This window comes from Falco naumanni, chromosome 10 (assembly GCF_017639655.2).
Source record: "Falco naumanni isolate bFalNau1 chromosome 10, bFalNau1.pat, whole genome shotgun sequence".
Taxonomy (NCBI): Eukaryota; Metazoa; Chordata; class Aves; order Falconiformes; family Falconidae; genus Falco; species Falco naumanni.
Window position 1 is genome coordinate 15,862,851 of NC_054063.1, and position 16,734 is coordinate 15,879,584.

A 16,734-nucleotide genomic window follows, 5' to 3' on the forward strand; every position below is an offset into this window, starting at 1 on the left:
TATTTCCAACTAAGCACATCTGCTAGCATTGAGATGTAAGATGTGCCTAACTCCAAGTTGTTTAAGTAACATACATTGGTTTAAGACATGGCCTGGGTGAATCCATACAACCAAGTTAAAAGGACATGGATTTTTATCTGTGCTGTAGTGCTCAATGGTGACAGCAAAGGACTGTCTCTTACTCCCAAAATCTATGTGTTATGTCATTGATTTACATTGGTTGATTCTGGAGATTTAACAAATTCCATGTGCCTCGGTTTTTCTTCCTCCAAAGGGCACTAACGGTGCTTACCTTGCCTCTCAGGACTCCCACGATGCTCACTTCATAACTTCAGACTTGTCTAAGATGATATCTGCCTTGTATGTGCAAAGAATTACTGTAGCCTTCCATCATCAGGTCCTGCCATCTCTTTCATCCACACCTCAGAAAAATGCAACTTTATAGACAGAACAAAGCACTTTTCTGGGGTGGTGGGGAGAACTGATTCCCAGTACTGCCAAAACAGTCCTATGTAGCTATGAAGCAGTCTTTGGAATCAGGCCCTCACCGGGGATTACTGCCACGCTCTTGGCGCCGTGCTAGTAGCTCCCGTGTTACCACATTTGATGCCACCTTGTGATCAATCATCATACTTCAGCTACTGTGTTTGGGGAAAGCTCGTCAAAAGCTGGTGGCTGCCAGCAGTGGAGCAGGTTGGGTCAGTACCGTTCCCATCACAGGCTGCCGGGAAGGGAAGAGCCTGCTCACCACATCCACGTTGTGGCACATTACCCTCTCCACACCGCAGGAATTCAGCCTTAAACAAAATGTGCAGTAACATCAGGAACGGTGTCCTCACACTTTCCTTCCTCACTCGCTCTTCCCTCACACCTCTTGTTCACATCTCCAGCAGATATGAACCCCTGTTGTTTTTAACAGTTCAACAATCTTTGGGATGATTGAATTGATAGGATAAGAAGGACTTAAGCAAATCCAGTTGGTCCTCTGATAACCAATCAATTATTCCACGAGCTACCGACCACTCAAATAGTTAAGAATCCAACCACTTAATTGATATTTGTTTCTGCAGCTGTGCAACATCTCCATTTCCCAAGGGGGCTATTTGCAGTTGCTGCTCAAGGTTTCTAACAATCAAATGGATCAATTCTGCAGATACCTTAAGGCTGTGTGTTAAGTAAGAACGATGTTTGTGGTGTGCATTGGGTGGGGAAGGAGGCAGTGGAAAAAGAGACATTTCATTCACCAGAAAAATGTTGACGTATTTTCTGTTTTAAACACTGGACATTTATTTAGAGTCATTAGAGCCCATACATTATCGAATAATTTAAATTTATCACATCCAAATATAATAGGCAAATATATAATACAATAAATTGCATTTGTGCACATAAATACAAAATTTGAGGTAGGGCCTCAAGAATAATGGTTTCTGAAATTAATAACACACAGCATTATAATGTGCACTACATGAGATATATATGATGCATCCTTTGTAACATAATATATCTTCTCCACGTACAGCTAATGAAAAAATTATAATGACCTGGTTAGGGTACAAATCTTTATCCATAGGCAGCAGTACCCCATAGAATGCCTGTAAATATATATATATATTTATATATGACATTACGCAAGTAATTAAGATTTAACCCATCAACGATGGGTCCGTAATAAAGTGCCATAGGACACAGGGCGCAAATTCTCAGCTGGTGTAAACTATCACAGCAAAGAAAGCTGTGATAATTTATACCAGCTAAGCATCTACTTTACAAGGTAATACTACATAATATAAATGACAGATAACAACATGTTTTAGTCAGTCAATAATTTTCCTAACAATGGAAGATAGCTATAAGGCAAATGGTTACCTGAAGATGTATATAAATATTATGGGCAAATAATAATATTGCAAGCAATAAGGTCCAGCCCAGTTCTCACATTATGTTAAACCCATCAGGAAAAACTCTCTTTGGCAATAGGCTGCCTGACAGCGACAAAGGCAGAACCCCAAATACCCCTCCCCTCCCAACCTGAGTCTCTCAGAAATATCAAGCTCTGACCATTTCACAGGTATCTTATGTGCATACCATTTAACTACAAACTCAGAAATGAGCATCTCTTACAACTGTGTCACTAGCAAAACAGAAGCTTTCTGGATTGCCGCTTGCCTGAGCTCCGCAGCCTGCAACCCACAATCCCTACAAGTCTTTCTTTGATTGCAAGAAGAAGAGGAACTGCAGAATAAGAAACCAATAGGAAGCCAATGTCTGTCAGAAGTAAGGAATTCCTTTAAACACAGGCAACAAGAAATGAAATTATCCATACAACTGTACATAGAGTAAAAAATGCCAAAGGTATTTAAAATAAATCAGACGTTGGAATTTCATGGTAAGAGCCACACAGTGTATCGGAAGCAATGATCTTCAGTGCTGAGGCATGTCTAATGGGGTCAGTGGAGCAGAACCTAATCAAAAGACTTCTTTGACCCAATTGAAACATCATATAAAGATGATCCAAGTCTTTGTCAATTAAAGGTCATTTTGTTAAACCCTTCTTTTGGAAACAAAGTGCTGCCATGTCTAGCTGAAACACAGGGTTTGAACATTGTATATTAAAAACACTGGGAATACCCCAAAGAATTTGAAGATGGCAAGCATTTGCATTACGTATAATCTTTAATGCATACAATAATGCATCTCAACTCATCCAGAAATTCAATTTCATTTCAAAGAAAAACTATGCAACACAAGTAATTTCACCAAATTTAAACATTTTTTACTCACAAGATAGATAGATCTGCAAGTACGTACATCACATTTTTACTAATATGGCTTTTTCCCCTCCTTTTTTTTTTTTTTTTTTTTTTTAAGATCTTTACTGGTATTTAATTAGTTACTAAATGTATTTTTAGAAAATTATCAAAGTACATGCAAACTTTTCCTAGAATGTGGTAAATGAAGTGCATTCCCAAACTTCAAGGTTACTTCTTATTTAAAGACACTGCTGGTTAATTTAATCTCAGCATTCTGATTTGGCCAGTAAAATACTTTAAAAAAAGGTCTAATAGGAGAATAAAATCTGCTTTTAACATACAGTGAAAACTTCCTATCTTCTGTGATTTTTGTATGCATTTCTCCCCCGTATCCAAATGTATTTGCAAGCCTAGTAATGGAGGTCAAAGCTGAAGACAAATATCAGCTAGAACAAAATCACTATCATCTATTTTCGGAGTTTCAAAGTCAAGCCTAATCCTGTGCTAATGACTTAGCAGGCACAGGAACAACATCTAAATTAAAGCAAGCAGATTAATTACATAAATCATGGAAAGCAATTCATTTTTTCATATGCATTCTGGTTTGGTAATCCAAGCCGAAGGCAAGATATCATAACCTAGCAGTATTTCTTCAAATGATATCTCTTTTATACTTCAGGTAGACAGTAGCCAACATCCTTACACTGAGGTAATTTTATTGCAATTATTTAATCCCAGTTCCAATGCACCTCCTGAGACAAGTTAGTAAGTGAAAGGATTCAGAACTGTTAAGCGATTTGAGTGTGTTTTCTTTTTTTTTAAAGGAACAAACATATGGATTTTAGAGAGAGAGAGAGAGAGAGAGATTTATTTATTTTTTAAATCACAGTAGTAGTGAAGAGAAACCAGCCTGGACTCCAAAAATCAAACCAAGATTCTAGATAATATTGCTAAAGAGAAGCCTGAAGTTATTTGTCTTAACAAAAATACCTAACTCCCACTAAAGGTGCTGACTTAGGTTCCTTTCTTCACCCAGAGAAGGTCCCTCAGCCCCACACAGACGTGGGGGCCACATTTCCAGTTTGTCTTTACGGACCTTCGTTACTTCAAACAGAGCATGGCTTCTCACACCAGCGTCTGCCAGGAAAACAGGCGCTAGAAGCACGAACAGCAAGCCCCTTATTAAGATAGCAGGTGACGCTGAAGAAAGGGGGCAGAGCTTTAAGGCAGAGAAGCTCCCAGAAAGGGTCCCATCCTGCTGCCCTGGTGGCCAGGAACCGACAGAGCCCGTGGAGGGGGGGTGGGGGGCAGCACAAAATATTGCAAAATCTGCCCTCACTCCACACAGTGACAGCCCCTAACCGTGTTTCACTCATCCTGCATGAGGATTAAAGGTCTCCAGCAGTGCCTAGAACTGGCAACACTAATTGCCCCGTGAAAGAGGAATTTCAGCAAAATGATTAATAGATTTAATATACATATATATATACACAGAGAGAGAGAGAGAGAGAGAAAATAAGTTAAGAATTTGTGAAAGTGTTACATTAAGGTTTAGGTTTTGCTTTGTTTTCTTCAACGGGATGAAACAACACATCGACTGATGTACAGACACACATTAACTGAAGATTTACCTGAGACCCTGTAATATGGAGACAGACAGACTAAAGACCGGGATAGAAACAGTCCCCTGAAAGGAAAGAACATTTACCAGCTACTGCAGTAGTGTGTGTGGGGAGGGAAAAAACGGCTAAACTACTCTAAGCTCACCATCTCTACACTGATTGATATTTACAGGGACAGAAAACATCACTAGCACACACTACGTGAACACTGATCACTGTTAAAAAATATCATATATGTATGTATAGGATATAACAAGATAGTAAAGGTTACAGTTTTGCCAATTATCAAAGATACACTTTTCTCCCTCGTTCTAGTGCATTTACAATAAATGGGGCTAATTTTCTCTTCAGGTGAATAAATGTACTCTTAAAAAGTTCTATTTTTACTCTGCCCGATAGGTAACAAAACTATTTAAATCTAGCATTCATATCACAACTTATATCTGATTTCTAAAATGTAATAATTTAGAACATTCTATTGCTATGCAATGTTATAGCAGCCATCTACTGAATTGACCTCTGCCCCTAACCCGTGCATTTTGTGTGTCTACCGTTGCATCCACGTGGATGACTGCAGTGGTTAATTGTTGTGGGGTTTTGGTTTATTTAATTAAAAAGTATTAAATGGAAAGAAAAAAAAAAACAACTCACAACCCTATGTACATTTCAGAGCGAATACTGCTTCGAGGAATTTACGTACTATATATATAATATATAGACAAGTGGGGTTCTGCTATTTCCCCATCAGTTTAAAGAGAAGAATACATCATCTTAAAGGTTATATAAAGATCTTTATACGAGAATGAATGGGGAGTCACAAAGTTGAACAGCACATCTAACTTCTAATAACTGCTCTCAGGTGGTAACTAGACTACACTTACCACTGTAAGGATACAAAGTTAGGCACAAATTATATGATGGCTTCTTGAGGAGATACTGTAAACAAAAGCAGAGAAACGAGGACAACCATGTTTGGAGTATTGGAGCGAAGTGAGTAAACCACAGTTGCACTTAGCATGGAGCAAGGTTTCAGACCCTTTGTCTAACTGAGGCATTTTTAATTGAAATGACAGATATCACATTATCAAATGAAACATGTGGCAGTACTTTTAAACAGTGATGCCCATACCCCTCAGTCTGGCACCATTTCCAAACCACTTTTAGACTCAAAATCAGTTTAGTCCCAGTCTCAAATGATTACTTCTTTACATTTTGCTTTTATTTTTCCACTTGAAAAGATCAAATGGATTCCTGTGTTTCTGTTCTGATCCCACATATTGCTTCCTGGTGTGCTGTTTAAAGGATCTCCACTTCTTTAAATAACAAGTCCTCCAAGTTAGTAAAAATCATAAAAGAAGTATGCACACATGATGGGTCAAGGTCTGCTGTCAGTGCAGAAAAAGCAACCCTGCTTACTGCCAGAGCCCTGCGCTGGATCGATACCAGGACTACAGGAGATCCCGTTCCTTGGTCCCCTCCATCCCGTCTGAGGGCTGAACTTCCCTTGGATTACACCAGTAACAACATCCTAGTCCCATCATAGCTGCCTGTTTCAAGGATGCTTGTGTGAAACGGGTCAAATTCTGCATACAATTTGCTGAAAAGATTTTTCCATCGTGCTTTGTTTATTCCTGTATCACCTGACAAAACCTGGTGTGCCAACCTGTTGCACAACGCAATTCTGCTGTTTCACCAGGTACAGAACACGTCATGGGCATCACCTACACCTGGAAGTGGTCTAGCTAGGTCTTCCCTATGGCATGCAACAGGAAATCCTGCTTTCCTAAGCAACCACTTTCAGGCACTGCGGAAAAGAAAAGCAGAAACGGTGAGGAAATGATATGGAAAAAACATATCTGAAAAGGCTGACTATGTTATTGCCACCTATGTAATAACTATTAGCATTGGGTCCCCAGTTCTATATCCTTCACTGGCAGTTTAAGTCCCAGGGAAGAGGTTCCCAGTGGATCAATCATATTCATGTAACGTTCACCACGGTGCTTGGCCAAAAACGGACCCCAGTCAGGCTGCGGAGAGCACACCAACTTGAGTCGCTGCAACATGGGGGAGAGAAAAGAGAATCTCATTGGAAGTTACGGAACAGAATTACAGCGCAGAAGAAATGAGGATAGGCTCATTTAAGATTATTGATGATGGCCCTGCAATGCTCCACTGCTCAGTGTTTGTTTTGCACAAAGTTTGCAAGATTAATAGAGGATAAAGTGCCCAGATTTTAATTATACATTCTCCCCTGCACCGTACGAGGGGAGCTCAGCAGATTGCAAGGCTCACTTACTGAAGGACATGTGCACAATTATTTAGCCCCATGGTCTAAGCAGTGGGTAAGTGCATTAAAATAATTGGATTTCCATTTAGCGTGTTTCCCAAAAGTATACAAATGACCAAAAAGTAGTATGTTGTTATGACCGAACCAAATTTTAATTTTGAGACGACAAAATGTTTCATTTCTATCTGCAGGAAAAAAGGAAGAGAACGTTAACCTGGCAAACAACCAAAATCTTCTAATCTTTCTGCTGATTTCTTTATTGAATATCCAATTTGATTGGTGCATTTACAGATAAAAAGGAAAGAAAACATATTTCTAATGGCTTAAGAGGGAACAATTATATGTTTATTACCTAATAAAGTGAATCAGACCTCTATGTCAGTTTTTTTAATCTCTGCTTAATTATCAGTTTGCAACTCTTACCTCCCAAATCAACCATAACAATTTTATGCCGCAGGCTTGGTATTCAGGAAATATCGGGCTACAGCTGAAAGGGCTTCAGCAAAAACCCCTTCAAAACAGATCCAACTTTTTGGCATTTCTTTGGGTGTGCTACTAGAGGGACAGTCAGGTGAGTACCCTATTTCTGCAGTTATACATACGCCAGTACTAGACATACAAATCCGAAGAGATTCGCAGCACAATTTGTCTCAAGAGAAACTTACGAGGCAATGAACAATAAGTCTAATTTTGCATTAGCTCATTTCCAGGAGGAGCAGTTGTCTCCTGACCTGTGCACTCCAACAAGCTCTACACCAGGGCTGAATGGCCCTTTAGACAAGTGGCCCCGTTGCCTAGTGTCAACCATGTACTTGCATGCTCTCCCTAGGGTGTCCCACCACTTAATATTAAATTCCTTTGCTCTCTGTGAAGCAGAAAAGCATGGTCTTTTCCCTTAGGGCACGTGTACCGTGACAGAGACCAAAAAGATTATTCTATTGTAGTGCATTTTCTCTCCTTTTCATTTTTGAAGCATATAACAGCCCCGATGGGTTTTACAGGAGAGCTGAACTGCAAAAATGGCTCTGAAAAGTGGAGGCAAGTGTTTGTTCCTTTTCCCAAGGAGGGAGCAGCACAAGCAGCATGCAGTGATGACAGGGCAGAACCGAGAGAGCTTCAAAGGCCAAAAATAAGAGCACTGAACTTCTTCAGAAGACAAGGTGAAGGCAATGAAGGGATGAAATGCTGACATGAGAAATACATTCATGTACAGCACCCTGCAAGGAACTGAAGTGGCAGCAGGATGGAACAGCCAGGGTGGCAGGCAGGGCCAGGGCACAGTGACAGGCAGCAGAAGGGGACTGCCATGTTTCTGGGGTGGGTGGGCTGGGAGGAAAAGGCAGGAATCTGATTTGCAAAATAAACCAAAGAAGCATTTAAAAAAAAAAAAAAAAAAAAACAACCACACAAGTGACACCTGGGATTCTTTTAAGCCCAGGTGCCAGAGAGGATCAGCTTATTCAAGTAAAATAAAGAGATGAAGACAAGGGGGTGGGGGGGGGTGGGGGGGTGAAGATTGCCAGCTAAGATTTATAATGAGTAGTGTGACCTGCAGAGCATGAGGTCTCTTTGTATGTCTTACTCCTCAACTTCATCAAGTGGCACAACCTCCAGGAGCGCATCCCAGCTGACTCGGCAGCCATGCACCTCCCACTTTGCAAACAAGGAGTTCCTGACTGATGGCCTCCAGCTCTGATGCTGGGCTTGCTGTGACACCATCCACACCAGCAGCTGATGCTTCCTATGCCTACACACTGCTTTTGCAAAAAAGCCAACAAAGCTAGAACAACTTCCTCTCAGGAATGCCATACCAGGGCTCATGAAATTTGTAACTCCTTCTAGTACTCATAAAAGCAATCACTTAACAATTTAGGAGCATTTTGTTGAGAAGCAGGGAATAGAAGGTCTGCATTTTAAATCAACTGAGCATCTCCTTGCAACACAATAACCAGTTTACCAGAAAGTAATCTTAGCACTATTAGACATTCAATATCAGAAAAAAAAAAAAATTCAATGTAAAATAAAACAGTCTCATGTGACCATATTCTTAAGCAGCAAAAAGACAGAAGAATTACCTCAATAAAATTGCCTGGGGCTAGGTGCATTTTTATCACAAACATAACCGGGATCCAGATAACTGAGCAGGCCAGCATCAGCCATCCAAGCACCATGGACCAGCCCGGGTAATGGTAAGCTCCGTAGGTCATTGGTTCCCATTGGTAAAAACTGAAGCAAAGAATAAACTGGACAAAAAAGAAAAGAAAGCAAGTATGTTTGAGTAAGCAAAACAAGTCTGCTGTGCAACAAATGGTACTCATCCACACACAGCATCAGTATGTACAGAACAGATAAAGATACATACACCTAAGGCTGCCTGCTGCCACAAGCTGCAATAAACAGGTCAGAGTCTGAATCTAATGAGTTTCATGGAAATCTTACAAAATCCCACAAAAATCACTGCATTTATGCCATAAGAACTGAAATTACAATCTTGCCCCTAGAGTAACATGCTTTATTACATGGTCTATTGGCAGTTTTACCTAATGTGATTATGCTAAGTTACTCCATTTCACTTACTGTATGAATAGCAATACATCTGCTTACATGTGCGCATAATTCAGTAACTTTTGGGAAATGCTTGTGCCCGCAATAATTGCACAGAGAAGATTTATAGCAGTGTAACTAGGTGAAGGCACGTATAAAAATCATCAGTTGTATTTCCAGAGACGTGAAGTAATTGAAAGTCTAATATTAGACTAGCCAAATGTATCAAATATTAGCTTTACAGAAGCAATAATAGAAAAGAATGTATTGCTTGGGTTTTGCTTTATCTGTTTCCATTGCATAAAAATTGAATTACAACTGATCAGTGTCAATTTACTTCTCACTGTAAGTGCACTAAATATTACATTTGGAGGGAACAACAACACAACATGTGAGTTTGAACGGACCTTGTTTGCTTTCTAAATTTGCTTTCCTTGAAAGACAACATGATTTCCTATTCCCTGTGATTACTGGCAGTAGCTAAGTGCAACTCTGATCAGTAAAGGAACCAAGCAATTTGCAGAAAAGCCTTACAATTCCTTTCAGAAGCGTAACAACGGGTCTAAGGCAGCATCTTGAAAACAACTATTGGAAGAAAACAATAAAATATTAAAAAAAAAACCCACACCAAAAAGCGTGCAGAGACCTTCATTTTTAACAAGGCTCTCGAGAAAAAAAATTACACTGCCATTGATGTTCTCTTAATACTATAGATTAGACCGGGCTGCTATGTCTTCAAATTTTTTGAAAGGGATTTGCAAACTATACCTATATATTGTCACAATGAAACAAGAGTTGTCACTGGATAGGTAAGATAGATATACCCGGTTTGCATGCACAGCAATACTATACTTCAGTGAAGACAATTGATAAAGAAAAATCAGTGTGGGAAAGCAGAATATCTTCATTATGTCTGTTGGAGAAATTGTTCTTTTGGCAGAAAGTTTCTTTTCTTTGCAACTCAGGATTTTGTTGAGCTCACTAAAATTCACTAGCCCCTCCACACATGCGTTCCTGCCTGCAAAAACTAAACCTTTTTCAAGTTTCCAGAAAAAAGTTAGCTCACTCCTGAATTAACAATACCGAAAAGAAGTTACTAACTTTATCCAGACATCTTTTTTTTTTTTTTTTTTCCTCCAGAAATAAGATTTACCAAGATTTCCACTGCACTGAGGAACAGCACAAGGGGAACTCCCCAGCATAAGCCAAGAAGTGCCTGGAAAGGGATGGAGTCATCGCTGCGCAGCATTCCTGACCCTAGAGCCACTGCAGCCTCATCTCACAGGGTGCGCCTGCAGGAACTCTGCTCCCTTCTCTCACCTTGCACCTCAACACCTCCAAATACTTGTAGGAACTACATAGCACTGCTGTGACACCGTGAGTTTTTAATCAAACCCAGCACAAATGCCAACAGCGGAGGGGTTTCAGGCTGGAGCCCTGCTCTCAGCCCCACCGCACCGGTGGCGGGGGGCGCGGGGGGCTGGCACCCACCGGCTGGAGGCTTGTGACAGGTCTGAAAGAATGATTTTCATCTTGTGCCAAAATGCAATATGCAATTAAAAGTCATGTCTGTGCTAGGGTTAAAAGGTAAAGGAAGCATTATGGTAGTGAGCTAGACAGGAAATGTGGATATAGTCACTATACTTTGATTCTTGGACTTGAAAAAACACGCGTAGGCAGGGTGGGATGGAGATCGTGTCATTCAGTGGAGACCTACAGTTGAAGTGAAGAGTCATTGAAGGGTTTAGGGTGGAAATAAAAAAAAAAAAAAAAAAAAAAAAAAATTGGGGGGGGAAAAATTTAATTTTTTTAAATTAAAAAAAAAAAAAAGAAAAGAAAAGAAAAGCAAAACAAGCACAAACACCGAAAGAAAGAAAACACCATCTCCTTTTAAACCACAAGCCTTTCCCCGCAGGGCAGCACCTGCCCCCCGCCCCCGCCGCGGGCCGCGCGCCGCCAGCCGCTGTCGCACAGCGCCCCCTGCCGGGGCCGGTGGGAACCGCCGCGCTGCGCGGGGCCGGGCGGAGCGGAGCCGAGGGGCCGCCTGCGGGTGGGAGCGCCCCTGCACCCACTGCCCCAGAGCCTAAAAGTTTTGCAGACCGAAGCTCCTTTTATTCTCCCCTCCCCCCCTTCCCTCCCCCTCACCCCTTTTCTCCCCTCTATTTCCTCTCCCCCGTCTTTTTTTCCTCTTGTTTTCCTCTTTAAAAAAAAAAAAAAAGAAGACATTTATATGTGTTAAGAACATAGCTATTTTGACCTTTGCAAAAATATCTCCATCTTTGCAGCTAAAAATTTGCCAAATTTCCACTTACACCTTTCCAAAGCATGCTTCTCTGATTAGTTTATGACTCAATAAAATGGGTTTTCCCTAGCTCAGCCTGACAACAGACAGGAAGATCACGGCATTCCCTCTCTATGTGTATATATGCATACATATTTATTACGCACACACACACACATACAATGCTTACAAATGCCGCCCTGCCCTGCTATGCCACCCCAGCATTTTGCACAGGGAGAGGGTACTGCAGCAGCACATGGAGCCTCACACTCTACCAAAAACACCATTACACACACGCAAGAGAACATGTGTGTGTGTGCATCTAGGCATCTGCATCCAAAATCATTACTACAAAAATAATTACCACTGTTCAGAAACATCATGAATGATGAAGAAACAACCACAACACTCTTTGAGGAAAACATAAAAAATAATAATTTTTTTTGCTTACTGTTAAAATAGTTGGGGTCACAAATGCCCAACAGACTCTCCAGAATTTACTTGGCTGGAATCCAATCATCATTTCTATATCTTCACAGAACCTTTGCAATCCTGTAAATAGCAAATGTAAGCGCAATTAGGTAAGAAAGAAACCAGCTGCAATTTGCAACATAGCTCTTGTGACCTCCCTTGTGTCTCATAAAGAAACCAAACTCTGACTTGCCAGTTGAAAACTTCAACGAAGGATCTAACCACACGGTAAAAAAAAAAAATAAATTATGGTGGTGGGAACCAGTCTAATAAAATATTTACTTCCTAAGGATTAAAGGAAAATTGATCTTATACATAGAGATTAAGCATTCCACATGTTTTGGGTTAAAGCATTAATAAGACGTGCCGGTTAGCTGCAATTATATGTATACTTATTGTATTTCCCTGTGAAGATGAACCTCATTAATATCTGTACACCTGTTTCAGCACAGACAGTATCCGAGCTTCTCTCTGGCTGCCACGTGAGCGGGTACAACGGTGTCACTTAGCACCGAAAGTGCCAACGCCCTGTTATTTTTCAGCCCGTATGTCAGCAATACTTAGAATGATCAGAAAGCACCTGTACTTATTTTAAATTATACTCAATGGTGTCTGAACAAACAGATCGACTGACATGTTAATTCTTCAGATTATTGTATAGATGCAATCAATACAGTTATTTGAGCTCACAAAGCATGCGGATTGGAAAATGGTATCTCAGCCATCTCTGCAGCTATCTCCCCAGCCGCAGCGGGAAAAGGCTGCTATCGCCCACCTGATGAAAGGCGTCTGCTTTTCAGCCTGGCTCTGCAGAGCTCTTTAGGTAAATGGCCCCTACTCACTACAGCTATTAGTAATTTATCCAAAAGTAATAAAACCAAAATTGAAATTTGTTCCAGCTTCTCTAATGATAATGAGAGAGGTCTGGGGTCCGAAGCTGAGCTCATCTGTCACACAAACATTTCAAATATGGTCCAATTTCATCTAATAAAGCAGGTGATCGTCTCTGTCATTTAAATTTTACAAAGCATTATTCTACAGCATTTAGTCTAACTTTTATGATGTGGGGACAGGGATATTAAATACTGGAGAGAAATCATTGAGTAAGGGAAGAAATACTTGGAACAAAAGCAAAAAAATGCTTTATGTTCTTATTGCCCTTATAGCCAGCCACTACAGCTACTGCATGTAAGAAGAGATAAGCCCCAGGGTTGATCCACCTAATTTTGAAGCCTTTCTGTTGATACTGAGGAGAAATCAATCTATCCACCTGACTGTTCCAAGAATTAAGAAAGTTGAAAATAGCAAGGGTTCGTTATTCACTGCCTTGTGATGCACCTCGAAGGAAGCAGTGGGGCTGGCTGGTGCGAGGGCAGCCCTACAGCCCGGCTCAGAGCAGGAGGGCAGACTCAGCCGGTTCAGGCAGATAGTGTATCAGAGGAAAGGCTAAACAACTGTGTTGTGATAAGAAATGAAGAAGAAAAATCCAGAAGATGGTACTTGAAGAACTGTATTTAGGGGAAGGGAAAAAGTACAACCTGCAGTGGATGTAAATTTAGAGAACTAACACAAGGTGACCCAGATGTCACATTTTTTTCTGGAACTGTAATTTCTCCCCTCCTTTTTCTCTTTTCCACTGACTACAGCAAATGCTCTTCTTCAGAAATCCTCTTCTCTGTAAAATACATGTAATTTTTACAACCCATGCAATCACCATACTTCAGCCCCCATCTGTCTCATCATGTGCTTCTCCATTTTGTAATAGAGCTTTATATGCCTGAACCACCAGTAACCCCCCAGGGTCACCATGTTATGGGTCTGAAAGATCTCGGCTGCAACCAAATGATATGTTCCCGTGTTTGATTTACCTGCTTGTTACAGTTCAGTGCACCATCTGCAGTGAGCTACTCGGGAGGTGCTCCCACAACCGTCACCCCTGCAGCACACTGCACTGGGAACAAGACTAGTTTTAAATTAATTCCAGCAGCACCAGGTATGGGCTGAAGGGTCTTTCCACAAAGTTTAAAGCTCGTTCAAGTGTCATTACTTCAGCCACACCTGGTGCTGCAAAGGAGGTATACCTAACTGAGTAGTTCCCAGGGGCTTCTGCCTCTACAATTCCTGCAAGCTTCATGCAAATCTGCTCAGATTTGTCTGAAACACCAATTAAAAACCCTAGTTACTTCTTGGAATTGTCAGTAGATATTCATAGTTTAAGGCACTTGGAAATATTAGCCGTTCGGGAGTCAACTGCATGTGAACAGACCGAGGGATTATACAGTGCTCATCTCTTTCCCAGTGAAAGACTGAAAATAGGTTTGTCAGGTTCCACAGAAAAATGCAAAGGATGCTTTAGTTAACAGAAGGCCGATAAAATATTAGTATATCTGGTCTCCCTCTCAGACCAGTCAGGCCTGTTGAATAACTTTGGGAAATAAACAATACATGATATTCCATATCTTGATTTCCACTCTCTGAAGTGGGATGATGTATTCTAAGCGCTGCAGATATAAAATCCATTAAAGAGGAGAATGCAAGCCTAGGCAGACAAACACTTCAATATTCTGCTACAGGTAAAATGTTCAAAATTACTAACGCTTTCTACAAATACACTGCAGCAGTTACCACTCACTCTGTTGACAAACCTTCTCAACGACAGACTGTTTCAAAAAACAGATCCAGCAGGAGCACAAAAACAGTTAAGGTCATATATTTTCAATTTCCAGTGGTGTTTGGCTCAAGCACAAGGATCTTGTATTTAGCTTCACGTTACGAAATGCAGCAGTGGGAATTATGCTGATGATTAAATTAATACCTGCAGCTCTAAGCTATTCTTTATCAGTCATGCATCATAATCTAAACAACAGGGGAATAAACATCTATACCAGCATGTGAAATAAAAAACAGCATTTGACTGGATTACGTTGCACTGACTCTGCTGAAAAAGAAGCAATTACAAGGAAATAAACAAGTATGCCTCTTCCTAATTTAAAAATCTCAACAAGCTCAGCAAGCAGAACATGGAACAAGAACTGAAGACGGATTTATTTAATCATAAAAGCACCTGCCACTATTGTGCCAACCTGCTTGCTATGAAGAGTACAAGTGTATGGAGAAGGGTGGCAATGGAGTGTAAAACAGCAGTTGTCAGAGCTTGAAAATGTATTGTGCCCATTTTAGGCACTGCTTGAAGGAATGTAACAAGAGCAGTACCTTCACTTGTATATACAACATGCAAATTACAGATACACAAGCTGTAATCCTATGAACAGTCCTTACAAAAGTAGCTTTAAGGCAGTAGAAACAGCTATGATACTGTAGTCAAGCAGATCATGATTGTAACGTCAATCTTTCCTTTTTCGTGTAGAAGACTGGAAGCTCTTTAGTCTAGCAAGAGGTTAATTCCAGGAAATAATCTTTGAAATAGTTTGCATCAAAGGCTTTACTAACAGAAAGCATGGAAAGAATGATTTGTAATTTTTCAGTTCTTTTCCAAGTGTGATTACATTAAAGTAATATCTAACTAAAAAGAGTTCTCCTCTATTCAAGTCCTTCCTTTACACCGCTGTAATTATTTCTATTATTTTATGTTTTTTATAAAAGTTAGTGTTGTAAGAGTTACTGAATTTGTTGGGCAAAGCAGGCACTAGGCAGAGCAATTTTGCTTTCAAGGCTAATAAAATGTTCCGCAAAGGCAGGTCTGTAGTGCTCCTGCCACACAGTGTTCAGAGGAGGAACAGAGCCAGTACTTGCTCCTGTGTATCCTGGTCCTTAGTTGAAAACATACAGAATAAAGAAATTCGACAGATTTAAATAGTTTTGGGGTTATTTAAAAAGATTCTAAGCAAGGAACTTTTATCTGGCACACTGCTGGCAATGGCTTTAAAGGGGCTGATCTCAGCACAGACCAGGTGATGCTGCAGGTGCTGCTGGCCAGGAAGAGTGACAACATCTAGTGCTTTAGGTTGTTTGGGCATGCTGTCAGCAAGCAGGGGAGGAGGAAGAAAGGGGGAAAAAAAAAAAAAAATAAACCCTTATACTCTTCTTAGGCATTCCCACTGACAATCTCTTATGGAATCGTATTGATTTTAGGAAAGCTAGGAAATGGGTCAGTACAGTAACCAGACGCTAATGACTCAGATGACACAGGAACAGGTAAATGCTAAACCTGGTGGGAAGCTAGGGGAGGGAATGAGCAAACTTTGCATGGCTTCACGGAAACTGAAGCGCAGAGCGATGGCACAACTTGCCAGCATTGATTTTCAAACCAAGAGTTGTGCTAAATAATCCCCAAAATCCACCTCTCCAGGAGGAATCTCCAAGCGTTACACTTGGGTCCTTTGGGAAGACGGCTGAACGTAAAACTGACAGCAGTCACCAGCATCATTGCACTCACAGAGATTATACTTCTAAACAACTCTAATGCAAATATTTACATTTCAGGGGCATAAAAACCAATGAGCATTTTGATCAACCAAAACACGATTGGTCTAAATCAACTTTTTTCTTAGTGTTTCGACTTTTTCTGTAACATTTCCTCACCGGAATATACCGGGCTTGGCTTACAGCCGCTCAGATCTGCTCGCTAGGCTGGAGGTCAGTGGAGATGAAATACATTCCTGTATCCCCATGGAGTTAGAGAGAACAAAGAAGGGCTGATACCCTGTCCTGTCTATAAAATTAATTTCTCAAGCAAGAGCGACAAATTCTGCATGTTTTGAATTACGTGCAATTTTTTAAATGCATTTATATTACAGAGCGGACCCCACAATGTAG

The 16,734-nt window shown here is 40.6% G+C and overlaps 1 protein-coding gene across 1 annotated transcript in view; it reads right to left on the minus strand.

The window, feature by feature from the left end:
- Positions 1 to 5,921: 5,921 nt before the first annotated feature.
- Positions 5,922 to 16,734, minus strand: part of SLC6A5 (solute carrier family 6 member 5) — a 32,610-nt gene continuing 21,797 nt past the window's right edge. The window contains exons 15-17 of the mRNA XM_040608859.1: positions 11,939 to 12,039; positions 8,738 to 8,905; positions 5,922 to 6,429 (exon numbers count right to left, since the gene is read on the minus strand). Of these exons, the coding sequence (XP_040464793.1) occupies positions 6,274 to 6,429; positions 8,738 to 8,905; positions 11,939 to 12,039 (425 nt within the window). The 3' untranslated portion in view covers positions 5,922 to 6,273. The remainder of the gene's footprint in view (positions 6,430 to 8,737; positions 8,906 to 11,938; positions 12,040 to 16,734) is intronic.